At 41.0% G+C, this 27,517-nt stretch overlaps 1 protein-coding gene across 1 annotated transcript in view; it reads right to left on the reverse strand.

The window, feature by feature from the left end:
- The window catches only part of Cntln (centlein), a 253,142-nt gene extending 235,635 nt beyond the window's left edge, over nucleotides 1-17,507 (reverse strand). The window contains exons 1-2 of the mRNA XM_032902276.1: nucleotides 17,090-17,507; nucleotides 13,066-13,154 (exon numbers count right to left, since the gene is read on the reverse strand). Of these exons, the coding sequence (XP_032758167.1) occupies nucleotides 13,066-13,154; nucleotides 17,090-17,449 (449 nt within the window). The 5' untranslated portion in view covers nucleotides 17,450-17,507. The remainder of the gene's footprint in view (nucleotides 1-13,065; nucleotides 13,155-17,089) is intronic.
- Nucleotides 17,508-27,517: the final 10,010 nt, after the last annotated feature.

Genomic DNA, 27,517 nt, shown 5'->3' on the forward strand with positions numbered 1-27,517 from the left:
TACTTAACCTTGCCCTGATGACAAAACCAGGCAAAACAAACAGATAAACTACACACAGATACAAAAGCTATCAACCAAATCCTAGGTTCAATCACATTATAAGGATTACAAACATAGGATGTTTACCCTCAGGATAAGAATAGATCGACACAGATGATACACCATATTAAAGTATGAAGGAGCATCCCAGCACATAAAAGGTTCTCTACAAATGGCTTTTTCATTATTAAAAAAATCTACAACCAAAACAATGAATGTAAGTAGAAGGTCTTCTACATGAACAGTTCTTAACCTATAGGTAGAGAACCCTTTTAGGGTGGAATGATCATTTCACAAGGTCACCTAAGATCATTAGAAAACACAGGTATTTATTATGATTTATAACAGTAGAAAAACATCAGCAAAATTACAAGATAGGAAGTAGTGAAGAAAAATTATGGTTGGGGGTCACCCCAACATGAGGTAATAGATTAAAAGGTCACAGCACTAGGAAAATTGAGAACCACTGTTCTACAGTATAAATCCCATATGACATTAGCAGAGCTAACCAATAAATGGAAAAACACAGAAAGCTTTCTTGTAAGATCCAGAATAATACAAAGACACATGCTTGCTACTTCTGTTTAATAGACTACTGATATCAATAGCCTGAGCATTTAGACAGGAAGAGAAATACATTCAAATAGAAAAGAACTAAGTGGAATATTCTATTTGCAGATGGCATATGTCTACTTAGAGAGAACTCCAGTCTCCTGAAAAATTACTTCAAAAATCAATGAATCAATAAAATTTCAGAAGACTGTGTGTGTGCGTGTGTGTATGTGTCTGTGTGTGTGTGTGTGTGTCTGTGTGTGTGTGTGTCTGTGTGTGTGTGTGTGTGTGTGTGTGTGTGTGTGTGTGTAGCTTATCAGCATAACCTCTAAGAAAGAATTGTAAGCAACCTCATTTAAAATATTACTGTAATGGATAATCTTGACTGGGTCAACTTGATGAGAGCTAGAATAAACTAGAGACTCTGGCCAGGTCTATGAGTGAGTTTCTAGGAAGGATCAACTGAGAGGACAACAGGTTTCAAGGCGGCCTAGGTATAACGAGGTCCAGGGAAAAGGTGTGCTCCTGATGGTGAGTAGCACACCTACTGCTGCTGCATGTTCCACAGACAACAGCTGCAGCTCACTCAGCCTTCTCTCGGGAGCTGAAGAGCAGCAGCTCCCCAGGAATGCCTGAGCCTTAAGCAGAGGCACCCTCATGGACCTGCTATCAGGTTCTCAGTATAAACACAGACATTAGCCATAGAAGGATATCTGGGAGCATTGCTCTGCAAGCAAACCTGCTGAATACAAGAAAAGAATATAAACACCTAGGAATAAGCTTAACCAAGAAGATAGAGCGGAAAACTGGAGAGCAGTGAAGAACACACTGAAGAAATACAAAAGCTATCATGGAACCAGAAGAGTGGGTATTTTTTAAATGTGCACACCAACCAAAGCGAGCTACGGTTGCAAGATCGACCTTCCGAGAGGGACAATGAGATTTTTAAATTTAAAAATAAAAAGTAGTCAACAAGGTTCATACACAGAACAGTACTCTTGGGTAAGAAAAGCAGAGCTGCAGTGATCACACGTCCTGTTTCTAATTCAGTCACGGAGTTATAGTAATCAAAGTAGTAAGTTGCTGGCATAAGCACAGACCCACAGACCAGTGCACACAACAGTGAACACGGAAGTAAATCCATCCGTAAACAAACCATCAATTAGTTATTAACAAAGATACATGATGCAAAAAGAGTAAACTCTTAAACTGTGATGGACAGATTACACATTCCAAAACTTAAGAATCAAGTGTGGCTTGGTAAGGTCACTCTGTGTAGAAGTGCTTGTGTAGCCCTGAAGAAGAGCCAACGTGAGGCAGAAAGGCAACAACTCAAGTTGTCTTTAGGCTTTCCAGGCCCACCCCACATCATACATACATACATTAATAATAACGTTCTTTAAAAATAAAATTGGACCTTGATCTCACACACACAATAATCAACTTAAAGAGAGGGGCTGAGCGAGGCTGGGTGCTTAGGAGCACGTACTGCTGTTGCACAGGACCCAGGCTCCACTCTCAGACCACTTGTTATTCCATAAGCATCTGTAACTCTACTTCCAGGGGTCCCAACGCCCTCTGCTGGTCTTCATGGACACCAGAAACACATGTGATACACATACATACATGTAGACAAACACTAACACATAAAATAAAAATGCATATATTTAAATTTTAACTCAAAATGGATTAAAGTAAACATAAGACATAAAATTATCAAAGAAAATGTAAAAAATTATTTGATATTGCCACCAGCCATAATTTTGTTTCTAGTTCAATATTTAATTTCAAATTATATACTTAGAAACATGGGTTCTTTCAAAATAATGTACCAGAAGTCAGTTAAAACAACAAAAGAGTTGACACACATTGATAGGCTGTCTTTTCCATCAGTTTAAGCATTGCCTAAGTTCTAAAATTCCTTTTTAAGAAAGGATGACAGTGGGTGGCAAACTAAGGCAGTTGAGTGTGCATTCCGAACATGCTTGTACTAATCCTTTACCCGTTGTAGTTCACCTCATCTTCTGAAAGAGCTATTGCTCTCAACACAACGCGCGCGCGCGCGCACACACACACACACACACACACACACACACACACACACACACACACACGGTAGGGGGAGATTATCACCCTATCCCACTGTAAATTACCATACCCCACTGTACCCTGCACCCAGTCATAATCCTTATCAATAAAGATGCAAGCATATTAGCCCAACACTTAAAGGCTACAGCAGGAGAAGTGTTACAAGTTGAATACCAAGACCCTGACTCAAACTAAAATGAGGTTCAAATAAGGAAATCAAAATAAGAAAATAATAATCATAAACAATTTATAGAGTATAACAAGAAAAATGACAATGTGGTTATTCTATTAAGGTTCTTCTAGAGCAGTGGTTCTCAACCTTCCTAATGCTGGGACCCTTTAACACAATTCCTCATGTTCCTCGTGCTGTGGTGACTCCTGACCATAAAATAATTTTCATTGCTACTTCATACTGTAATTCTGCTACTGTTATGAATCATAATGTAAATATGTGTGTTTTCCACTTGTCTTAGGTTACCCTGTGAAAGGGTCATTCAATATCCAAAGGGATCATGACCCACATGTTGAGAACCACTGCTCTAGAACAGGAGTAGAATAAGTAGAATGAACATATAATACAAAGGGGATTTACTGGAATCAGTGTCATCCGAGAACGGAAGCAGCAGCATCCAGAGCATATGAATAGGTGCACTCGCCAGCAGGAAACAAAAGCAGGCAGGCAAAAGCGGCACTGACTCTTCTCTCAGCCTAGCCTACTTGTATGGAAGTTGCCATTGGCAGGTGCTGCCCATTCTGGAGGAGGGTTACCCTTCCCTCAGTTAAATCCTTCCAGGAAATATTCTTACAGACCCATCCATGGGAGTATCTCTTAGTTGATCCAGATCCAACCAAGCTGAAAACCAAAATTAAACCATCACAGTTGTATATGATACCTATTCAACAAATACCTTAAAACATAAAGTATCAAGTTAACAAAGAACCTACTAAGCTAATTGTGCAGTATTCCCCTAGAACATGACAGGACCATCAGCCAACAAGAAGTAGAGTTGCTGAGGTAATCTGGAGCATACCTTGGCCTGTTGTCATAGCAAAGGAATAAAGAGAACGCATTGGTAGTTAGGCTGACATCAGTGGCTGTTGACATTCCTTCACAGGATGAGGGAATATGTCATAAGACCTTCCCTCACCAGAGATTCGTCACCACTAACTCCTGCCCCAGTTCCACATGGTCTTTGATAGGTCGTAGAAGACAAGCTGGTTGGGGTGAGGACTCTTTGGTGATACAAGGGCAACAAGGATTCAGTCAAAGGAGACATCAGACTATTTATTAGACAGACTACAGACCTAATTAAAATGTCATTATCTATATTGTGCTTTGTAGCAATCACTTATTTTAAAAGAAAAAAAAGGGCCTCAAATACCTATGTTCTAGTTTCCTTTCTGTGCTAAACACCATGCACACAAAAAACTTAAGAAAGAAAAGGGTTGCTTTCACTTCCTGGTCACAGTTCATCACTGAGGGAAAGAAAGCAAGGTATGAATTCAATCAAGAACTGGAGCAGAACCATGAAGGAATGACACTGACTGGCTCATGCTCAGTCACTTTCTTGTAAACTCAGACCCACCTACCTAAGTATGGTGCCTCCTATGGTGGGCTGGGGAATAGACATTCCCACATCAATATCAGTAAAAATTTCTCACAGATATGGTCATGGGCCAATCTGATCTTGACAATTCCTAAACTGAAGTTAGTTATTCCCAGATAACTTTCAGTTGTGTCAAGTAACAATAAGAACTCACCAGTACAACCTACAACCAGTAAGAAATTCTACTTTCTACAACATGTAAGGAAAGTATAACATATGTAATATTTGGTGCTTGTACCATGTTATTATTATTAAGGAAATCAAAAGTTGATTTCAATGATATAATAAACTTCTAACTATTTAAAATAGCCTTTTAAGGCTACTGTATATCTCTAGAAATCAAAAATCATAATAATATAAATATTCTATCCATAATGTTTATCAAACTCCATTGCAAATTTTCCATTTCTACAAATGCTTTCCCTCTGATAGCATTAATGGCTAAATGCAGAACTTCTTTCCTCTCACTAAGCAGTGACTGACAAGTGGCATTCAGTTAATACTTGTCCACACTGTTTAATATGGCCACGTATGTACTCATCCCAGCACCCAAAGTTGTTCTCTTTGCAACATTTGGTGTCTTCTAGGCACTTACTGACTACTTCTAGTCTGAATTTCACAGTGTTCCCCATTTATTGTCTTACAATCTTGTTTTATTTCAAAGTGAAGGTGCAAAACAGACTGATTTTGAAAAAGAAATCAGTATGATGTTCCCAGCTGAGGCAGTCAGAGCCAAGATGAAGGATTTAGAAGTCAAGGACAAAGAAGAATTTCTAGGTTTGAGTGACACTGCAAAGGAAAAAGGGACTGAACTTGAGAATTGATTTTCTGTTAGAAAAGAGGCTAAAAGGTATCAAAGATTACCCTCAAGATGTGAAATTCAGAGGGAAGGAAGAAAATGGCCTGTCTGTGGCAGTGAGAAAGTGAAGTGGTAAAGTAACTCCAAAAGGACGCAGTTAAGCTCTAGACACAACATACTAAATTTGAAAGGCTCCACAGGACATGAATTAGAAATGCCAAAGGCAATGGGTACAGAAAGATGTAAGAAAAAGTCCACAGCATGGTAGAACATGGACCCCCAAACCTAGGGTATATAAAGTAAAAGAAATGCACGTTACTATTCCAAGATACTTTCTTATCTTTCAGAAGTGTAAAATAACAAAAGTCTAAAAATATGTTATATCTAGAATGTAGCACAAATAGGAACCTTCTTGTGTTGCTGGTAGGAGTTGTATGTAGAGCCTGGTGTGTGTGTGTGTGTGTGTGTGTGTGTGTGTGTGTGTGTGTGTGTGTGTGTGTGTGTATGTGTGTGTGTGTATGCGTGTGTGTGTATGCGTGTGTGTGAGTGTGTGTGGATGTGTGTGTGCGTGTGTGGTGTAGGGGTTGTGTTAGGTGTGTGGGTGTGTATGTGTGTGTGTGTGTGTGTGTGTGTGTGTGTGGGTGTGTGAGAGTGTGTGTGTGTGTGTGTGAGTGTGTGTGTGTGCATGTATGTATGTGTGTGTGTGTGTGTGTGTGTGTGTGTGTGTGTGTGTGTGTGTGTGTGTTAGCAGTACTAAGTATTATATCTAGGACCCTGTACATGCTAAGCAATCATTCTACTGCTGCGTTACAGCCTCAGCCAGTATAGCTTAATATTACAATTGTCTATAACTTTTGGTCTAAGTGCTTTGGTCATGTACTGCTGAATCAAAAATTATCTAAGATTTAACAGTTTAAAATAACAAACAAAAAAGTGATGAACTCTGGACATTACAGTATTAAAAGTTCCTCAAGGTGCTGGAGCACTGGCTGATCTTCTAGAGGGCCCAGGTTCTAGTCCCAGCAGCTGCCGGTCTGCATATCAGGTGTTGTCCATGGGGATCCACAGGACTCTGGTCTGGCTGGAGAGGCCAAAGAGTTAAAGCTCTCCAAGGGGAAGCTGAAGTAAAGTGGGCTTCTGGGCCTCTTCCAAGACTGCAGTGGCCCCAAGTTGGTGTCAGGCAGTGAGATGCAGCAGGCAGCTATGGGCCCAGGTCTAGGCCACAGAGCAGAAAGTGGTTGCAGTTAGGTTTGCACACCCAGCTGGGCCTGGTCTAGGTTCAGCAATGAAAGCTTCAGGAATAAAAACTCTTCCCTGGAATGTTACAGCTCAGTAAGACAGACTCTCAGAAGATCTCTGGTGACTCGTGCACTTTATTCCTTGTGGGTAGGACCTTATAAACATTTGGGAGTGGGTTAGGTTCTAGAGGCAGATGCTGTCTATTGGCTCAGTCTTAGACGTTGGGGATGCCTCATCTGCATGTGGGAGGACTTCAGGTGTGCACTATGTGATTGGTTGTCACAGTCTTCTCAATGGGGTGTCATGGTCACATGTTTCAGGACAGGAACATGGTCAGGAATAGATTTAGATGCCTACCATTCTCAATTATGAGAATTGCTAGAGTTCCTGAATCTGCTTGACCTTACCAGGTTTTCTGTCTGGTGGTGTGGCCCCACAAGCACCCACAGGATAGCTCACAACTGTCTGTAACTCCAGCTCCAGGGGATCAGATACCCTTACATAGACATATATGCAGGCAAAACATCAATGCCCAGAAAATAAAAATAAACCCATTATTTTTTTTTAAAAAAAGGAAAGTTCCTTTAATACTTCCTAGTGAAATTAGTGAAACATAACAGTCCTGGGGCATGTATTTAAGAAAATTAAATGCAAAATAAAAATATCTGCATCAAGACAGTTCCCTCCCTTGTCATTCCAGCTCAGCAGCATGGGAAACATACCTTAGCTGCAAGCCAAGGACAGGTCCCTGTCCTTCCCAGGAGGAAGTCTCCATATTTCTCATCTATTGCAAAAACTCATACTTCTGTCAAGTCCAGCCATGGTACAGTAAGAAGTAAGGACTCCACTCTGCTGCCCATCCCTATCTCGTGGCATAGTGCCTCTGCTTTGGGCTAACACAGACTCACGAAGAAAAGGAAGACGACGAGGAGGAAGGGACAGGAGCAGAGGTGGAGATGGTGAAGCTGGAAAGACAAAGTCGGTGTCAAAAGGAGTTAGAGGAGATGGGGTAGGACATGACCTTAATACACTGCAATCATGTGTGAAATTACAGACAAACAACAATATTTTAAGAAACAAAGATAATGTTAACAAACAAAAGATGTTTAAAAATAATCAGAAAGATTAAAAAGTTATTCTATTTAAGATTACTTTCAAAAGAAAAAAACAAATTTGTAATTTTGAAGTAAAAATTTTATTTATAAAGTTGAAAATTTCAAATAAAATGCAGTGTACTGGTTCAGTTGAGGTGCCATTTAGAGGAAACTGACAGTACAGATTGATTGACAGTGGACCACATGAGGGAATGTCTTCAAGGGTCCTAGCTATTGTTGAAAGCTTCTTTTTGTGGAGTCTGCTTATTAAGGGACATATTGAACATGCTTCGCTTCTTTGTCCTAATTGATGTATTCAGTCACAGAGCCATTTCTACTGCACATGTCTGTAATATATCACAAAATTACTGTTATATGCCCCAGATACAATCTGGCAATATTCATAGCTATTGACTTGATGATATGTTGAGGGGTTTCTGCTCAAAGACATGCATCTCTAGGGATTAGATTATCTACAATATTAGGCATTTACCTCTTTTGGGTTTCCCTGGTTCCTTGGTAAACGGAAGTATCTTGGCAGAGGACTAGGCATGCCTTCACAAACAGAACCTCGGCTCATTTTTCTGTGTCTTTTACAGGTAATATTTAACTGAAGGACAATGTTAAATACAGTCATAGTCATCTAGGAACCAACTCTCTGTGTATCAATTTCTATTAGAGTCAGGCAATGTTAAAATACAATAAGATGCCACAAACTTTTATTAATGGTTGACGCAATACCTTCCAGGAGAGTCAGGCAGAACAGCAGGGGTAGTTTCCCATGATAATCTTCAATGAGTCAGGAGGGGAGTGGAGGGAGAGAGAAAATGGGGAACTTTTGACCTGGTACTTCCGAAAGGATTCCCCAGAAGATGAAAGAACAGGGTCTATGTTCCCAGGGTGTCCCTTTATGGAATCCCTTCAAGACAGTGAATGTCTTTTTTTTTTTTTTCTTCCAGAGCTGGGGACCGAACCCAGGGCCTTGCGCTTGCTAGGTGAATGTCTTTTTCTAAGCGTAGACGACATAGTACAATATCACTTTTGTTTCCTTAGACTTAGGGCTCAGTTCCTCCATCACCTACGTCGTCTTCCTAGCTATAGCGGCCCTGGGTAGAAGCAGTGGCTTTTGGTGTTCTCCAGCTGATCTCCTTCCAGTTATCCTCTCGTGAAGGATCTGCTGACTAAAGCAGGGTCATTTTCTGAATGACAAGTTAATGGGACTACGGGAGCTACACACATTGTTAGAAGTCATGTCTTACGATAATCATTATAATCCTGTCTTGGCATACGACAAGTGTCGTCACCTGAGGAGAATAGCAGTTTCCTCACTCTGGGTAGGAAGTGGGAGTGGGATAAGCCATAGATGTTTCATAAGTAAGATACAATTAGGAGTTTATATTGTGGAAGGGCCAGGGACTCTGAACCCTAGAGTTTAGAATGAAAAACACTACAAAGTAATGAGGAGAATTTTGAGTACTGAGATAGAAAAGAATGAGGTTTTTTTTTTCTCACTTCCTGGCCAGCTGCTCAGGGTCAGAGTTGAGCACTTATAGATGGCTGACCTGTTACTGAATGCACTGGAAATCCAGTGCTCACTCCTGGTTCTTGCAATGTCCTTGGCAGCCTACTCCAAACTTGCATGTAGTCTGCACACACACATACCCCTCGCCAAGCAAGGCATCTATCAATGCCAGAAGCCCCTCAAACTTTCACCTGCATCTGCCTACCTGTGCTCCTGTCTCTGAACAATAACACAACACAGACAGAACTCTAACCAATACGCCTAATAATAATCTAATTTAGACAGTCTCTTTTCAAGGGTATTCCCAATGAATACAAACAGATGGACCAATGTGACCTAAGCTGGTTTTGGATGCATGTAAAGCAAACTGTGCTGTTGAAGGGAACTTTTAGACACAATCCCTTACTTACCATCTTATGCCTATGCATATAGTTGAATTGCGTATGATGAAAATGAGAGGTATATGGGAAGGGACAGACACAGTGGGAAAAATGAATGCATGGCTTAATATATCATTCAAAAATAAAAACTCTTTCACTATATTCTCCTTGTGGGACCTTCTGTTGGTCTTAGCAGCATAAATTATTCTCTATAAATTATACTATCCCTTAGCTACACATAAAATTATCATGTTTGTTTTGCAAATCTGTGCAAGCATTTATTCAATTCTTTCAATAAGCAACCAAGAAACTGGTAGCATCCAGCCTAGACCCCAACCACATTCAGTAATAATACTTTATAAGAAAAAGCACAGAGAAAGACAACTATAAATTTCAGGGCAGTGGTGAATATGGTCTAATAAGCAAAACGAAGTTTAGATATGGTCCTTCCTAAGCAGAGCATAATTCGTGTAATTAATAGTAATTAATTCATTAGGGTCGAATAATAGATTGACTTTCTGTATTCTATGTGCGGACTCAGGTTGAGTGACAGAGTTTGCACTTGTACATGAGTGTGAATATGCTCGCTGACTCTCTAGAAAATATTTACAGTCATAACATGAGAAACCACACTAACAGAGTTTCCAATTTTAAAAAAAACTCAAAATTTAAGACATTTCATAGTGGGATCTATGAACTACAACATCAGAATTATCTGGAAAGTTTATTTTTAGAAAGACTCTTGAATCTCACCCTAGAGATTTGATGCATTGTGCATGCATTTGTCTATAGGAATAGCATTTTAAATATTTTTCAAGTATATGTTGAGTGACATAAGCCTTAGTTGTTGTCTTCGTGTTTCCATTGCTGCGAAGAGACACCATGACCACAGTGAGTCTTACAAAGGAAAACATTTAATTGGAGCTGGCTTACTTATGCATCACAGTAGGGAGCATGGCAGTGTGCAGGCAGACATGGTGCTGGAGAAAGAGCTGAGAGTTCTACATCCTGATGCACAGGCAACAGAAGGAGCCTGTGTGCTACACTGGGTGTAGCTTGAGCATATACGGCCTCGAAGTCTGCCTCCATAGTGACACACTTCCTTCAACAAGGCTACACCTAATAGTGCCACTCCCTATGGTCAAGCATTCAGACACATGAGTCTATGGGGGCCAAACCTATTCAAACCACCCTAGTTGTTGTATTAATCGGGATTCTCTAGAGAAACAGAAATGATACAATATATGCATATTAAATGAGAATTTATTAGACTGGTTTACACAATATGGTCAGAGTTGTCCAACACCATCTGCATCATACTGTAGAAGCTGAGAAACCAGTAGTTTCTCAGTCCATGAGTCTGGATTCTCTGCAGCGCCAATGTGGCACTAAAGGACTGGAGGATTCCTAGAGAGTTTCTGATCCTCAGTCTGTGTTTAAAACCTAAAAAGCCAATGAATCAGCCGTAGCAGCAACAAGATCAAAGAATATGCCAACAAGAGTGAATGTAAGTAGGCAAAAGCAATGTTCTTCTTCCTCCGTATCCTTTTATCTGGGATTTCACCAAAATATGCCACCCACCTTCAAGGTGGGTCTTCCCATTTAAAATAATATGATCCAGAAATACCTCAAAGACTGCCCAAGTCCAGATCCAGCCAAGCTGACAATCCAGACTAGCCATCACAGTTGTCAATGTGACTTGATCTGGAACTAAGAGGCAAGACCTTAAGGGTATTCCCATTGTAGATTAAGTCAGTAGAGAAAATCTTCCCCCAGACTACAGACCTCCTAGATATAGAGAGGACCATGGGAACTGCTGCTTTTGTCTGCTCATCTTCACTCCTCTGATCAGTGCAGCCACCTACTCTGTGGCTGCCATTGCTCCTGCAGTTTCACAGTGATCTGGGAAGCCAGCTTCTTTGGCCTTCCAACTGCCTTCAGTACCACCCTGTGATGCTTCCACAAGCAGCCTCTTTGACTGTCTGCTCCCAGGCTCTCGGCCTTTCTACTGTGGAAACATTGTTGGATAATACTGCTCACATTGGGTAAAACAGTCTAGTCAACCCTTTAAAATACATATTCATTTTATTACTTCTGTTCCTCTAGAGAACACTTACTAATTATACACAATTATATACACCATGTTTTGAAAATCATAGCTATAAAACAACATGCTCTAAAAATATATTTATATATCTTGACAACCAAAAGCTTTAGGATTTGAGTATACACCTCCAATATGTATTTATTTATAATATATATACTTTTCTACAAATACAAGTATTAGTATATTAAAAGTATAAAATGGAAAGTATAAAGGATGGAAAAGTAGCCTAGTGTTACTTCACTATTTATTTCTGCTCAACCAACAAGGCAAGTCAAAATTGAGGATAGCTTTTTAAGTTAGAAAAAATATTAAGAAGAATGAGGAATAAAATCACAGAAATACCAATTAAACAGTCAGGAATTTTCAAAAAGACTTAGACTGCTTCACACTAAAATTAGAAATCGGAAACATTTCATCTCAGTATACTGAAGAAGCAACCTGGGAGCTTCAGCAAAGGATTTCATTCTGACCATCAAAAGGGAAGTGAGTGATAAACCAGACATACAAGCCACACGATATTTTAGGGTCTACAGTAACCAAGAATGGTAAAATTAGGCATAGACCGGCAGGTATCACAGATTTTAACACGAAAATAGCATATAATATTAGAATAACCCCAGGGCTAGGGACTCCAAACAAGAGCACAGCTGAAGTTTTATAAAAGGATGCACAGGTTAAAGTAGCTTGATTCCAGCAAAGAAACAGGGGAACAGAAAGATATCCATATGTTTAGCTTCCCATTTAGGAAACATAATGAAATCCATTTAATAGGAAAGCAAGTGTGATAATCACTGTGCTAGGTATCAGGGGACTACTGCATACTAAATGTGTGAGGAGGAGAACCAGCACCACTCTAATGACCATGGAGAGGCACCATAATCTACAGTTAAATGACTGAGCATCCCTATAGGGCAATACTGAAGAATAAATGAAAACTTTCAACTTATTCCTCAACTTCCTCTACCCTGGCAAAGTCATCTCAGGTTTTCAAGTACACGCCGCAGTTACATAATGAGGAAAACTGAGTCAGCTTAGGAAGCTCTCATTCAGGGCAGCCTGTCAAGCACGAAACCAAGCAACAGGAACGACTCCCCAAAATAGGGTATCCCTTATATTCTCCCTTTAGCAGTATCTAAGCCATAGATTTCTCTTACCAGCTAACTACTCATATATGAGAATATGAGTAAGACTCCAGCACTTGGGAGGAAAAGGCAGGCCAACTGGGATTATAGACTCATTCACAGCAACACAGCAAGTGCGAGGTCAGTGTGGGCTACTTGAGACACCCCCCTCCATGTGTGTGGTGTGTGTGTGTGTGCATGTGGTGTGTATGTGTGTGTAGGGGGGTGTGTGTGCATGTGGTGTGTGAGGGGGTGTGTGTGGTGTGTGTGTGCATGTGGTGTGTGGGGGGGTGTGGTGTGTGTGTGTGTGCATGTGGTGTGTGTGAAAGAGGCCCTATGTGTATCTGGCATTTCCTGTTATAAATCTAGTAATTACAATGATGTGATGATGCTTGACAGTCACTTGGAAATCAAATTAATCTTTCAGGGGTATTGACAGTTTTTAAACTTTATACTTAAGATTAACAAATCCAACACACCCAACACTCATGAAAAAAATAATAATTTAAAAGCTCACCTTTCCACAACCAAACTGACAGTTTGAGTAAGATCTGGGTTTGTTGCCTGAAGACGTTTCCACAGAGACCATACGAATTCTTTGTCAGCCTTAAGGAGACAAAACGCATGTTAAGTGCACTGCTTTGTATTCCTAAGAGATATCATGTTTATGTTAAGTTTAAATATAAAAAGTGTACTTCACCATGATGTCTATAACTATACCAAGGAGTCCTTTTAAAGTATAGCAGGAAGGGGTTGGAGCAATGGCAAAGTGGATAAGAGCACTGGTTACTCTTTTAGAGGACAGAGGCTCAATGCCCAGAACCCACATGGTGGCTTACAACCATCTAAAACTCCAGGCCTTGGGCATCTGATGCCCACATTGCAGACACATGATACACAGATATGCATGCAGGCAAAGTACACACACACACACACACACACACACACACACACACACACACACACACACACACACACACACACAAACAAATAATAATTTCTAACAAAAACTTAAGTGTGGTAGGAAAACCTTATTTTAAAAATTCCTTACACTGATAGCCTACATTCTAATTTGATAGTGCTGCCACCCCACCCAGTTTTTATGGTAGAAATGCTGACAATACCAGAATCAATGTATGCTTACTCTAAGAAAAAGCTATTCTTCACCTACTGCTCTGTCTTCCAGTTTCCTGGATCACAAAACCCCATGAAAAAACTGATTTTCCTGTCTGCCTCCAGTTTCCCACCCCATTTATTTTGCAATATCTTCCAATAAGATTTCCTTACCAGGGGAAAAATAACCCTTCTTGAGACACTATAGACAGTTGATGGCTTCTGGGGGGAAGGAAAGTCAGTTTTCTTTAAGCATGTGTCCCCTGGAAGGTCAACCACACTCCAGTGGACAGGCTCACACACAGGAGTACATGGTCAGCATAAGTTTGACTTAATGTGTTATTGAGAGAGTAAGAGTGAGAGACAAGAGAGTGAGTGAGTGAGTGAGTGAGTGAGTGAGTGAGTGAGTGAGTGAATGAATATGAACGGGACATGCTTTTGCCACAGTTGTGCATGAAAGGCAAGGGCAGAACAACTTTTGGGAGTTGCTTCTCTCCTTCCACTGCAGGATCTGGGAATAAGCAGCACTCTTGCCTACTAAGTCATCTTGTCAGCTGCCCTAGTTTGCTTTCTATCGCTGTGGTAAAGACATCATAACCAAAAGCAGCTTTGGGGAGTAACTGATTTATTTGGCTTGTATGTATGACCACAGCCTATCCCTAAAGGTAAGCAAGGCAGAAATACAAGCAGGGCAGGAACCTGGAGGCAGGAACCAAAGCAGAAGTTGCACAGGAGTGGCTAACTTGCTTGCCAGCATGTCTTCCTAAACAACCTAGGAACACCTGGGTAAGGATGGTCCTTATCACGGCGGGCTGGACCCTCCCACACCAGGCATTAGCCAAGAACATTCCTCTCTTGGACATAGCTTCTAGCTATGTAAAGAACACAACTGTGAAGTGCATTCCCAAGTCTTTTTGGTTATTTTTTTTTGTAATAACTGGACAAGACTTCAGCATAGCTAGATAAATAGTACTTGTAAAACACAACTAAGTTCTCTGATCAAACATTCTGATTCCCAATATCATGTGCTTTCCATAAGTTGATCATTAGATTTGGTAATGAAACTATATGTCTGTCACTTAAAAGCCCTAAATAATTTTCATCCAAAACTGATTTATAGTCAGTCAATGTTGTTGGCTGACTATAAATTCACACACACACACACACACACACACACACACACACACACACTGTAAATTCAACATCTTTTTGTTTCATCTGCTAGTCTACAAATGGTAATGAACACACACATACTCTTCTACACAAAAGGATTTAGTCTTGACAGATGTCATGGCAACAAATAATGGGCTGATAGTACTATCTAAAAAGGAAATATGGAATAAAAACCTAGTAAGATGCCCTGAAAGCATCTTAGGAAAAGGCTACATTTAGAAGCTTCTCCACCCACCTGTAAACACAATAGATTGCTTTTCACTCCCTTTAATCAGCCTTTCCATTGGCTGTTACATGCAGTTCCCTTCCTAACCTGGGGCCACATGCGAAAATGCTTAACTAGATAATACAATCAGGTGCTCATAGGAGGAGAAACATTTGTGAGTGATACATGGAATCACCCAAACGTCTTCTTCACTGATAACTTATAATCACGGTGAGGTAAATATTAGAGAAAAACCTAAAATAAGTCAAGCCCTACTCATGGAAATGTACTCAGTAGCAAAGTTCTTTTTCCAAAGCTGCGTATAGGGCTTAAAGATTATTTGAATCTCAGTAGTATTTTTTAAAGAAACTTTTGAGAGTTGATGACATTCTGTTATGGTAAGTAATCTCTCTGCACTGCATATACCTATACAAGTGCTCTATGCCTGTGTATGCGTTCCATGTAAGTTGAGATATGAAGTGAACTTTTTACTTTAGGTGGCAATTTCTAACAATATACTGATACTAGATATTCTCAGGTGCTGTGCTTTGTGGGTGAATAACAAGTAGAATTCACATGAAAAACTCTGAAGGTTTAACTTTGTTATGCAACAACTAGGAGTTTAATTATTTTCCCTTAGTCTCCCTAAGAGCCTGAACCTGGTTTGGTTATAATCTTGCCAACCTCCTTTCTGTAATCTATTGCTGAAATGTCTCTGATCATCTTCTAATATTATCAAATGTCAATAATTGCCATTGTAAGCTAATTAGGATGTAATCTGTTTCTTACATCTGCCTCAGGTATTGCAATCATTTCCAAATCAGGAGTGCCCAAGATCCCGTACTGGAAGTTTCATCTTTAAGGTTATAAATACGGGAGTTGAGAGACAGTATAGGAAATGTGGTTAGGGCCTTAGACTGTTACTTAGTAAAGCCTTTAGCATGAGCACACATCTTTAAATTCCCCAAGGGTGAGGTTTACAGTAGACTAAATGCCTTAGTTCATCGCTGTCCTGTAGACATCCTTTAACTGTTTTGCCAGCAAATAGAAAAATGAGAAACTGAAAGGGGCAAATTCCGGTAAGTGTCCCCAGTCTGCTTAACTAAAGATATATGCAAGTCAAACAAGATTCTCTTGTCTTTACAGCAAAGGCCTATAAAATGGAGCAAGAGAACCCAACAGAGCATACTATAAGAGAGTTTCAAGGTTTTACTAATCAAGTGATAAGACTGCGTGCAAAGCTGTCTCCGGTGTTGACAGTTCCTAATTAGTGTGTCCTAAATACAGTGATTTTTTTTTAAAGACCTGTAATTAATTGAATGAATTCTTTTTTTTATTTCCTAACCCTGTATTAGGTTAATGCCAAATCTAAGGAGATGGTGGTAAGAAGGCGAAACCAAAAATAATAATCTCGGGACTGAAGGACAGGCAAGCTCACAGTACCATACACACAAAGCCTCAAACTAATCTGGGAAGTAAGGTGAGTGCCACTGCACTAAGGACTGCTGTCCTCTGCCAAGCTCATGTGGAAGTATTTCGCATTCATGGTCTGCTGGATCTAAGTTAGTAAAGAAATAAGGAGCATCCTAAGTGTGAATGAACTTCCGGGCCCCAAGGCATTCAAAAACTGTGATTGTGTTTGGAACTTAAGTTTAACGAGGTAAGAACACAGGGTAAGTGTTGGTTTGAAATTTAAAAACGGGCTACTTCCATCAGTGGGTTTTGTTTTTCTGACACGGTCCTGTTTCTTTCAACTCATGAATGCACTCCACTCCTGGGCACTGGGTACCACTAGACAGCACCAGGAACTTGGGCTTTGAGGAAGGAGCCTCTGGAGAGCATCTATCAAATCGAAACCCGGGTCTGCAGCGGGACAGAGCCTGCAGAACAGATAGATAGTGGGCAGAGGCAGGGTGTGGAGCCTGGAGGGCACGTCCCGGGAGGGCTCGCTAGGTGAACCTGGCCGCGAGCATGAGCTCGGGAGGCAGCGATGGGTGCGCTGCCTCCAGGCAGGGCGATGGACAGGAAAACCGGCGGCCAGTCCTGATACCTGACACTGGGCCAGCTCCTCCTTTACGCTGCTCAGCTCTTCCTCCAGCAGCTGCGATCGCGTTGCCTTCGCCTCCACCGAGGAGAGGCCCTCTGGCCACCAGGACCCCACAGGCGCGCTGACGACTGGAGCGAGAGCGGCCCCGGGCCGCCCCGACCCTCGCCGGCCCCCTGACCCTTCTTCGCCCCTCCAGAGTAAGTCGCTTTTATCCGCGACGACCTCCCTCGCGGTGCCCGCCAGACCCGAGGCCTCGCTGCGCACAGCGTGCACCTCAGCTCCACGCCCGACGCGCAGGGCCCGGCGGCTGGACCGCCGCGCCAGGGGCGAAGGCGGCGAGTGCGACGGCGAGCGCGCCGCCATAGCCGCGGCGCCTAACGGGTCAAGTTCCCGCTTGAAAACTCCACCTTCCCTTCCCCATCCTGAGGAGCCGGGCCTGCCAGCATACGCATGCGCGGAGCTTTTCCCGCCTTGTCCGGCGCTCGCGGGCCCTAGTCCGCTTCCCGCGGGCCGAGCTCCGAGCGCGGGCAGCCGAGCTGAACTGCGCGTGCGCGCCGGGCCGGAGAAGGCTCGACCAGCAAGTGCTTTGCTGGCGCCTCCACTGTCCGGAGTCCGGAGTGCCTGACTTTCCCGCCCTCCTAAAGCCCTAGCTCCACTGAGGGCCTACTTTGCATTCCCTCCTCTTAAAGCCTTCCTGACAAGCCCCCAGCCCCCAGTGATCCTGAACTGTGAATTCCTCCTCCTCCAAGGCTTTTGCCAACTCGTTTTTCACGTTTCATTGACCGCCCTCAAGTGTTAGTTACCCCGCTAATCTCTCCAACGCTGTTGTAAGCTCCTTGAGGATCAGGGAATAGGTTTTAGAGTTAAGTGTTTTCTTCACACCCCTTGGCAACGCTGCCTTACATGCCGCTGACATCTAACTGACTGAAGTCAAGGAGACTCGGAAAGCCTTGTGCTGAGCTGGGACTATCGAGCAGGCTTCCCACTTGAATTATGATCCTTCCTACACCTTTTGTCTTTTGTTTTGCAAGAGTCATGGTTTCCTTTGAGTCTTTATGTCAATTTCTTTATCCCTTGGCTGGATATCAGAGCAAGTTTGTCCTACAAGGCCCAACAGCTCGGTGTCCTTGGACCGATCTAAAGTCAGCAACGGGAGTCAGATGAAAGAAATGAGACTGACTCACTTTTTAGTCTCTGGCCTTTTCTTACTTGCTTTGCTGTAAACTTCAAAAACGCAATAACCTTTCTTTATCCTTAAGACACTTTCTCGATAGTGCTAAACTTAGTGAACGCGTACATGCTGAGTTGAGTTTCACAGATAAAATTACGTTTTTGTTGTTACTGTTATTTTGTTGTTGTTGTTGTTGTTGTTGTTTCTGAAAAAAAAATTTACAGAATACTTGGAAGGGATTTGAATTAGGGATTGAGACACCCACCGTGAGGTTACCATTTTCAAACCATCTTTACCAGAACTGAGTCAGCATGGCAGAAGACTGCCTCGGGTCATCCTTCCCACATAGCAAAGCATATTAGAGAAATACATATTTACAGTGCTTCTAGGGTTAGGGGCATGGCTCAATCTGTGCAGTGTTTGCTGGGAAAGCATGAGTTCATTCCCTCAGAGCCCACATGTGTTTCCCAAAACCAACCACCATGATGTTGGCAGACCTCTAATCCCAGTATTTAGGAGACAGAGATCAGATCCTTGTGACTCGATGGCCAGCCAGACTAGCCAAATCTGCAAGCTCCAAGGTCATTGAGAGGCCCTGTCTCAAAAACTGGCCCTCAGGTCTCCACACACATAGGTATCTATACACACAAAAAAGGACAAATACTCATAAACTTGTCTTACAAATAGCTATCATATTGAACACGTTTTCTGATACACAGATGATAGATAATAGATAGATAGATAGATAGAATAGATAGAATATGTATATGGATAGATAAATGCAGATAATAGATTCTCCAAAGGGTAATATCTTGAATCTGTATCTTTGCCTAAGCAAATACTTTTAGAAAATTTATAGTATGGCAATATACACTTAACATAAAATTTATCACATACCTTTTTAAATGATACAACTATCAATAAAGTAGTATTATATTAACATTCACCTGTTAGGTAACCATGGATCCCCACAGTCTAGTTCCAGAACATCTTTATCACCCCAAGTCAGAATGTCCATACCCATTAAGTCACTTCACATTCTTCCTTCCCGCTGACCCCATAGAGTTACCACTTCCTGTCTAGTTCTGTATGTTTTATTCTAAATATTTAAGAACAAAGTCTTATATTATGTAAGTTTTTATGTCTGCTTTTATATAGTATATTTTTAAGATTTACTGAGGATATCTTGTAGCATATATCAATACTATATTCTTTGTTTTTAAAAAGTTTTATTTTTATGTGTGCATGTGTGTTTGCTTGCATGTATGTATGTATATCACACGTGAGCCTGATACCCACAGAAGGCAGAAGAGGATGTTACACACCCTCCTATAATGGAGATATTGGTGGCTGTGAACCATCCTGGGTGGTCTGCAAGATCAACCAATGTTCTTACCTCCAGCCTTTCCTGTTTTTGTAGATGAGTGAGACTCTATTGTGTGGACAAAGCACATTTTCTTATCTTCTTGTTAGTCAGTAGATGCTTACATCATTTCCATTTCTACCTACCATGGAGAAAACTGCTGTAACATTTGTATGTAGGATTTTCTTGGAAATGCCACATTTAATTCTTTATGAGTGATGTCGCTAGAGCATCCAGGGATTAGCTAATTTTAAAGACCTCCTTGAGTTTTCTTGTATCATTTTCCAGTCCTGTCAGCTGTGTATTGGGGCTCCAATTTATCTCCTTCTTTGCCCATACATACATTCTGTTTTGTTTCCGTTAGGGTTTTTATCCTCTTAATGCCCAAGCAACTGAGTCTGAGTGTGGATTTGTCTTGCTTTGTTGTTTGTTTATTTGTTTGCTTGCTTCCATTGACCAGTGGCATTGAGTATCCCTGAATGTGTTTGGACATTGACTTGTCTTCCTTGAATTATCTCTTCAAGCCCTTTGAGTTTTGTTTGTTTGGTTGTTTCCATTTCTGAGTTTCTTATTGTTATCAATTGTTTTGTTTGATTTTCTCGAGAAAGAGTCTCACTGACCTCTGACTTCAGACTCCTAAGAGTTGGGATTGGAGGCCTAGACCACCGTGCCTGACTATTGGACCATTTTTAATTAGGATGGCTTTGTTACTGTTGTTTGTAGGGCTGCTATTGCATTGCTAGAGTTCTTTACCTACAAAGTTTGTTTATTTGTTTGTTTTTATTCGCTCAACATCTCAGTCTCTGCCCCCACTCTCTGTGACCCTCTCTTGCAATCCCTCCCCCTTCTCCTCTGAGAGGGTAGAGCCCCCACTCCTGCTTGGTTTGCTCCCACCCCAGCATAGCAAACCTCCGTAGCACTAGGCACATCTTCTTGCACTGAAGCCAGATAAGGCAGCCTAACTAAAAGAACGTATCCCATGTACAGACAACAACTTTTGGGATAGCTCCGTTCTAGTTGTTCCAGACCCAAATGAAAACCAAGCTGCACATCTGCTTGTCTGTGTGGGAAGAGGGAGACCCTAAGTCCATCTCATGTACTTTGGTTGATGACTCAGTCTCACAACCACAAGGGTCCGGGTTAGTTGACTCTGTTGTTCTTCCTGTGGACTTCCTATCCCCTTCGGGGTGCTCAATCCTTCCCAGATCTCTTCCATAAGAGTCCCCAAGCTCCATTCACTATTTGGTTTTGGGTATCTGCCTCTGTCTCAGTCAGCTGCTTGGTGGAGCCTCTCAGAGGACAACTATGCTAGATTCCTGTCTACAATCATAACAGTGTCATTTATAGTGTCAGGAATTAGTGTTTGCCCATGGGGTAGGTCTCTAGTTGGGCTGGTTATTGGTTAGCCATTACTGCAGTCTCTGCTCCATCCCCTGCCCCTGCATTTCTTGTAGTCAGGATAGATTTTACATTAAAAGTTTGATTGGTGGGTTGGTGTCCCTGTAGCTCCACTGAAGTTCCTGCCTGACTACAGGAAGTGGCCTCTCCACGTTCCATATCCCCAGTGCTGGGAGTCACAGCTAAGGTCACCTCCATGGATTCTTGGCTGCCTCCCTTATCTCAGGTCTCTGACATGTCCTCAAGATGTCTTCCTCCTCCACACCCTGTCATTTGCAGATTTCCACTCATTCTTGTGGCTATCTAGCCATCTCTCTTGTGCTTCTACATACCTGACCCTGGACCCCACCCTCATTTCCCTCCCCATCTTCTCTCTCACCTAGTTCTTTCCTTCTATCTGCCTCCTACAACTATTTTATTCCCCCTTCTAAGTGAGATTCAAACATCCTCACTTGGGCTTTCCTTCAATTTTTCTAAAGGGAGTCAGACATATTTTTAGAAGTGTTTACATTCTTATATTGGTGATTTACTAAAACAAAGGACATTATAAAATATTTCAATTATTCAATATTTGCATGTGTATCTCAGACATACATGTTAAAAAAGCTGTCCTACTGCCTGAGTCAAAAATGGCCAAAGCAATCTACAGTTTTTTTCTACTCAATCATGAGTTTAAACAATTGAAAGTGGTGATATCTATTCTCCATCACAATAAAGTCTGTTGATGATAAAGTGTATCAGATTAGAGAGAGACATAATTCCCTTCTCCATCTCCATAGGACATCTAAAACGCTAGGAAAAAAAGTTAAAATTTGAACAGTTTCTATTGCTTTCTTTTTAAATGTTTAGCTTACCAACTTACCGTCATCTTTATTTGATCAGTAAGCTTTAACTTAATCTTTTCATAGGATATATCATTTTTTAGCTAGGGGTATCACTGTGTAGTTCTGGCAACTCTAGAATTCACTATGTAAACCGGGTTGGCTTTGAGTTTATAAATATTAGTCTGCCTTTACCTCTGGAATACTTAGATTAAGGGTATGCCCCACTACGCCAAGCTAAACTTTCCTTAATATTTTAGTGTTTGTCATATCCTGAAAATGTGAATCAAAAATCGCTTGTGCCCTTATCATGCGCTCAGTAAGAGAAATGCGTACTAAGAAGATGCTGATGACTTCAGGAGCAAACAGACTTCCCATCCTGTGTGCACAAAGCACAACCAGGAGGTAAACCACAGTAAACCAAAGCAGCTCTTCCACACCTCTGATTATCACCATTGTGTTTGTGCAGTGTCTGTAAGTCTTGAGAGAGAAATTCCATCCATCCCACGCAAGCCGCCTTTATTTAAAAGCCATGAATGAGCCTATGACAACAGAATTTCACATTGCCTTTTATCTACAAAGACTCAGTGCATACAAACTGTTCAAATAGGATTTCTTTTCCTAATTGGAGAATTTTTCCAAAATTATGTCCATGGAACCCCAACTTTCGGAGTAGAGAGAATTCTGAGGTGGAGGATAATTTGTGTGCCTTACATTTGAATACCGTTTAGCAGAGTACTTTGTTGGCACTGTTCAGAATACAGTCCCAGGTTCCCAGGAAAGTTAATTGATTGTACAGTACAAAGCATCGAATGGTTTCCATTCTTCATTTTAACACAGATGAATGAACTAACACCCTCCTGCCACTGCCTCCATATTCACATTAGCATTTCTTCCTTCATAATACACTACACGGAATGGTAAAACATGACCCAGGTACTATAACTGATAGTCTTTGGCAATATTGTAAAAATACTCTAATTCTTTCATCTATATGACTTCCCTGGGTTTACCCAAAACGTTAAAGCCTTTCTCCACTACCTCAGTTCTGGTTTGATATTTCTTTCTCAATAGTGTTTATCTATTCTGCATACATAATAGAGACTCCCATCTCTAACACATACACACACACACACACACACACACACACACACACACACACACACACACATCTATTTGAAAATGAGTATGGAGGTTACTAAGAAATTATCAACCTTTGCCCAAAGAAGGGAGTTTCTGTAGCAGAGTAATGGAACTATCCCCTGCAGCTAGAGAGCAAGGAGAACCAAATCTTCATTCCCTCCTGGTGCTCAAATGCCTATGACCATCTCATAATGCAAAATTCACTCAGTCCCTGTCCAAGAGTCTTCTAAGTCTTGTTTCTAGCACTGTAAAAATTCAAACAAAGCAAAAAGTAAAAACTGAAGCTCTTCTGTGAGGCTCTTGGTCTTTTCAGCTATGAATCTCTGTAAAATAAAAGCCAATGTCATTGACAGAGTAAATAGTCCATGGACTTAATTCTTCCAATGACTCCACACACTAATTCCTCAACCACCTCATCTGAGGACTAAGTGCTCAGCCCCTGATCTAATGAGTCATTTCATATGCAATCCTTCCATAGCTTATAAACAGAAACTCTTCAGTAAGCACCAGAGGGAATGCTACTTGATCTTCACATTCCTCACTAAACTCAGTTTCTTTTTAGATTGTTTATTGTGTGTGTATGCATGTGTGCATGTCCCTGTGCTTACAGGCACACTTCTGTGTGCAGGTCCACATGCATAAGTGTGAGCTTGCATGGGGAGTCCCAACAACAGCCTTGGATTGTTTTCCTCAGACACCATCCATCTTTTGGCCTAGAACTAAGTAGAATAGACTGGCTGGCCAATGAGCCCCACGATCTCCATCTCCTCACCTTCGATGTCAGAAAAGCATACCACCATGCCCACATTTTTAAAATGTTAATTTATATTTTCACACAATATCTTTTGATCCTGTCTTTCCTCCTCCCAGATCCTCACTACCTCCCTCCATGCCCAACATCATACTCCTTCTGTCTCTTTCTCATATGGATTTCGGGGCTCAAACCCACAGCATTACCCCCTCATGGCAAGCACTTTACTGACTGAGCTATCTTCTCTGCCCCATCACTGTTTCTTGATATACTCAATATTTCAGATTTCAAGGGAACGTGTTTTCAGTTTGCATCTGCTCTCTATTCCACATCTTTTATGATTTTATAATCATTTTTTTTAAATTTCACTTTTTAAATATCTCTAAAGTAGATTATAAGCTCTTAGAAGAAAGAATATGCCTATATGTTTTTCTACATCTCTGTTATATCTGTCATAACATTCAACCACAGAAGTATTGCTATATTTCTGTCATTTGGCTTTCCATAAGCCACATAAGTTCTTTCCCGTGGCTTCAGCAATTACCGGGCACTCATCCTGACAGTTAACAACATCTTAGTTTAGTGGACAATTCCTTTACAATGAGAATTTTATGGAGGGCAGGATATTGAAATAAATAAACACATCACCTAATATAACTAGTGCTGGGATTGCAATGGTTTGGCTGTTGGATATCCCCAAAATAGCTGCTGTTAGAGTCTTAGTTCTCAGTGTGACCGTGTTGTCGGGTGAATAACTAAGAGATAGCCCGAGGCCTTTTCACCCAGTTAGCTCCTGTGCCCAAAAGGTACTGTGGCAACTAAGTCTCCGGCTTCCTGTTCATGGTGTGACTCTGTGCTCAGTCACTGCTGACCACCATGATGTGACAACAGCAAGAGGACATTCACCAAACCTGAGTTAATGCAAATATTGTGCCACTGACTCTCTAACTAAATAAATTCATTTCCTTATAGATTTAACCTTTTACAGACATTTTGTTATAGTGACAAAAAGAAATGCCTACTATTAGAAAGCAAGGAGAGTGTGTTGTGCACATGGGTGAAATCTGAATGTTGTAGTGCTTGATAGGTTCTGATAGCTGAAAGCCACACAAATTATGTCTCAGAAAATGTCTGCTATCCTAGAATCTCAAAGGGTCCCAAGTATCTTCATGACCACTGTATTAGCCAGGGTTCTTGTGGTGCTTTAAATGAGAATGGCTCCATAGGATGCTCATGTTCGAATACTTTGTCCCCCGTTGGTAGAACTGTTTGGGGAAGTTAGGAGACATGGCCTTGTTGGAGGAGTAGTGGTAGAAGAGGAGTGGGCTCTGAGGATTCAAAAGCACAAATTATTCCCAGTTAGCTCTCCCTCTCCCCCTTGCTGTGGATCAATATGTAAGCACTAGGCCACTGTGTCAGTAATCATTCTGCAAGCATCAGATTGTGAGACTGCCTGCCTACTGCCATGCTCTCTACCACGATGGTCATGGACTCTTATCCTCTGAAACCAGGAGCCCAAGATTAAATGCTCGCTTTAAATAAGTTGTCTTGCTTTGGCCGTGTTGTGTTGTTTCTTTACATACACAAAAAAGTAATCAAAGACAGTTCTCTAGAGATTAAATCCAATGGGATGAACATATATTCCATTTATTACAGTGGCTTATACAGTATGGACTGATGGTCTAACAATGGCCATCTTCACACTGAGGAGACTGATGATCTAGTGCAATTTAGCTGGAAAGGCCTCAGCAGTCCCAGGCTGATCCTGCTTAGGGGCCTGGAGAATTCCTGAAGAGCCACGGGTCTTTTAGTCCAATTAGATGCAAGTCAAGCAGACGGAAGCAATACCAGTTTTCCTGGGGCCTCTTTAATCTGGGCTACCACCTGAAGGTGCTGCCCACCTTCAGGACAGGTCTTACCATGTCAGTGAACTTACCATGAAAGTCCATCCCAGGCACTGGAAGATTGACTTCCAGTTGATTTCACAGCTGATCAAGTAGACAAACAAGCTTAACCACCCCAGCCCTGGGGAACAAGTCTTATAATGTACAAACAATACAAATTTGAAGTAATGAGGTCTATAAAGTGACCATGGTCTTTCTAGGAATACACTCCTGGGACACTCATTTAGAATGGAATTATACCTAAGGACTTCATTAAAACGACAAAAGTGTTGCCCTGAGGTTTTAAGAAAATGTAATTATAGTTATCCACCACCCACGACCATAGTTATAGATTAGAATCAGCTGATGGTGTCTTTAAAAATAAAGATTCCCTGACCATATCACCAGAGATTCTGAATTAATGGCTATGGTGTGGTACTCGTATACTATTGGGCTTTAAAAGCTCCACAGCTCTGAGCCTAATCTGCATCCAGGGCAGAATGATGATGTAAAACAAATGTGGTAGGTATTTGCACTTTTGGAATGCACAAAAGATGTTTTGTAATTATTCACTTAGTCAATGACTCCTCAAAGTATATGTCAGTAATATGCTTGTTGCTTAGAAGGGAGAGATTTGGTGAGAAAAGTCAAACATGACCCTGGCTTCATGGAATGCATATCAGGAAAGACAACAATAACAACAACAACAACAACAACAACAACAACAACAACAACAATTGAGTCTTTATTTTAAAGAACAGGAGGATGCCAGTGAGGTGCTCAATGGGTAAGGAGTTCAATCCCTGGGCTACACATACATGGTAGAAGGAAAGAACCGACTCTTCTAAGTTATCCTCTGACTGCAGGTGACAAGCTTCACGTGACTGTTGAGGGTTACATAAGACTGTAGCACCAGCAATGAAAGCTAGAAACTGCAAACTTTAAAATCCTTAGGAGATTTTCAAGTCTTCTAGAATGGTTACAGAATCAAAGTGAACCTCTGCTTGCTGCTAAATACTGGACAGTATAAAAGGAAAGCCCTCAAACAACAGATATCTTACTCACTGAGTCAAGGCAGTAAACTTGAATATTAATTTTTATTATTATAAGAATAAATTATATTATCTGTGCCCCCAAACTAGTGAGGTGCTTTGCAGTATATACATAAATTCAAAAGGTTATAGTATTAACCCATTTTTCTATTAATGTGGTATGAGGAAGTAGTAGGCTAAAATGGTAAGATTTTAGGGACCAGAGAGGTGGTGAATCAATGCTTACTAACACTGGCTGTTCTTCCAGAGGACCTGTGTTCGATTGCCAGATCCCACATGGTAGCTCATAACTATATATCTCCAGTTTGAGGGAATCTGACTTCCTCTTCTGGCCTTTGCTGGCAGCAGGCAAAGTGGGACAAAGACATGCATTCAGAAAAATCATCTATACACAGAAAACATAAAATTATAAAGTATATTAAATAGGTAATATTTATCTAAATTTAAAGAATAGTTTCATCAAATTTAAGTTATTTAATAGAGAAAATATTATCCTAACTTAAATTAAGAATAAAATAAACTTCGTGGAAATGTGGATCAAGGGAAACAAATGTATAGAACCTCTTCTGGTTTCATTGTAAATGGTCCATAAACATTAGCTATACAATTGATACTTGGTAACCATTCATAAGCTACTATTTAAATTTACTTTATTAAATGTACCTCATTGTGAAATTATTCTCATGTCTCTTCCTTTTCCTTTAGAGTAGCTAAAAATTTTATACAAATGCCATTATTTATGTTCTTCTACAAATATATTGTTACATTTTTATAGAACAGCGACTATAGGTCACATTAAGCTCCCTTATACCACCCTTTATACTCCTACTACACGGTAGATACTTTGTA

This window comes from Rattus rattus, chromosome 1 (assembly GCF_011064425.1).
Source record: "Rattus rattus isolate New Zealand chromosome 1, Rrattus_CSIRO_v1, whole genome shotgun sequence".
Lineage (NCBI taxonomy): Eukaryota > Metazoa > Chordata > Mammalia > Rodentia > Muridae > Rattus > Rattus rattus.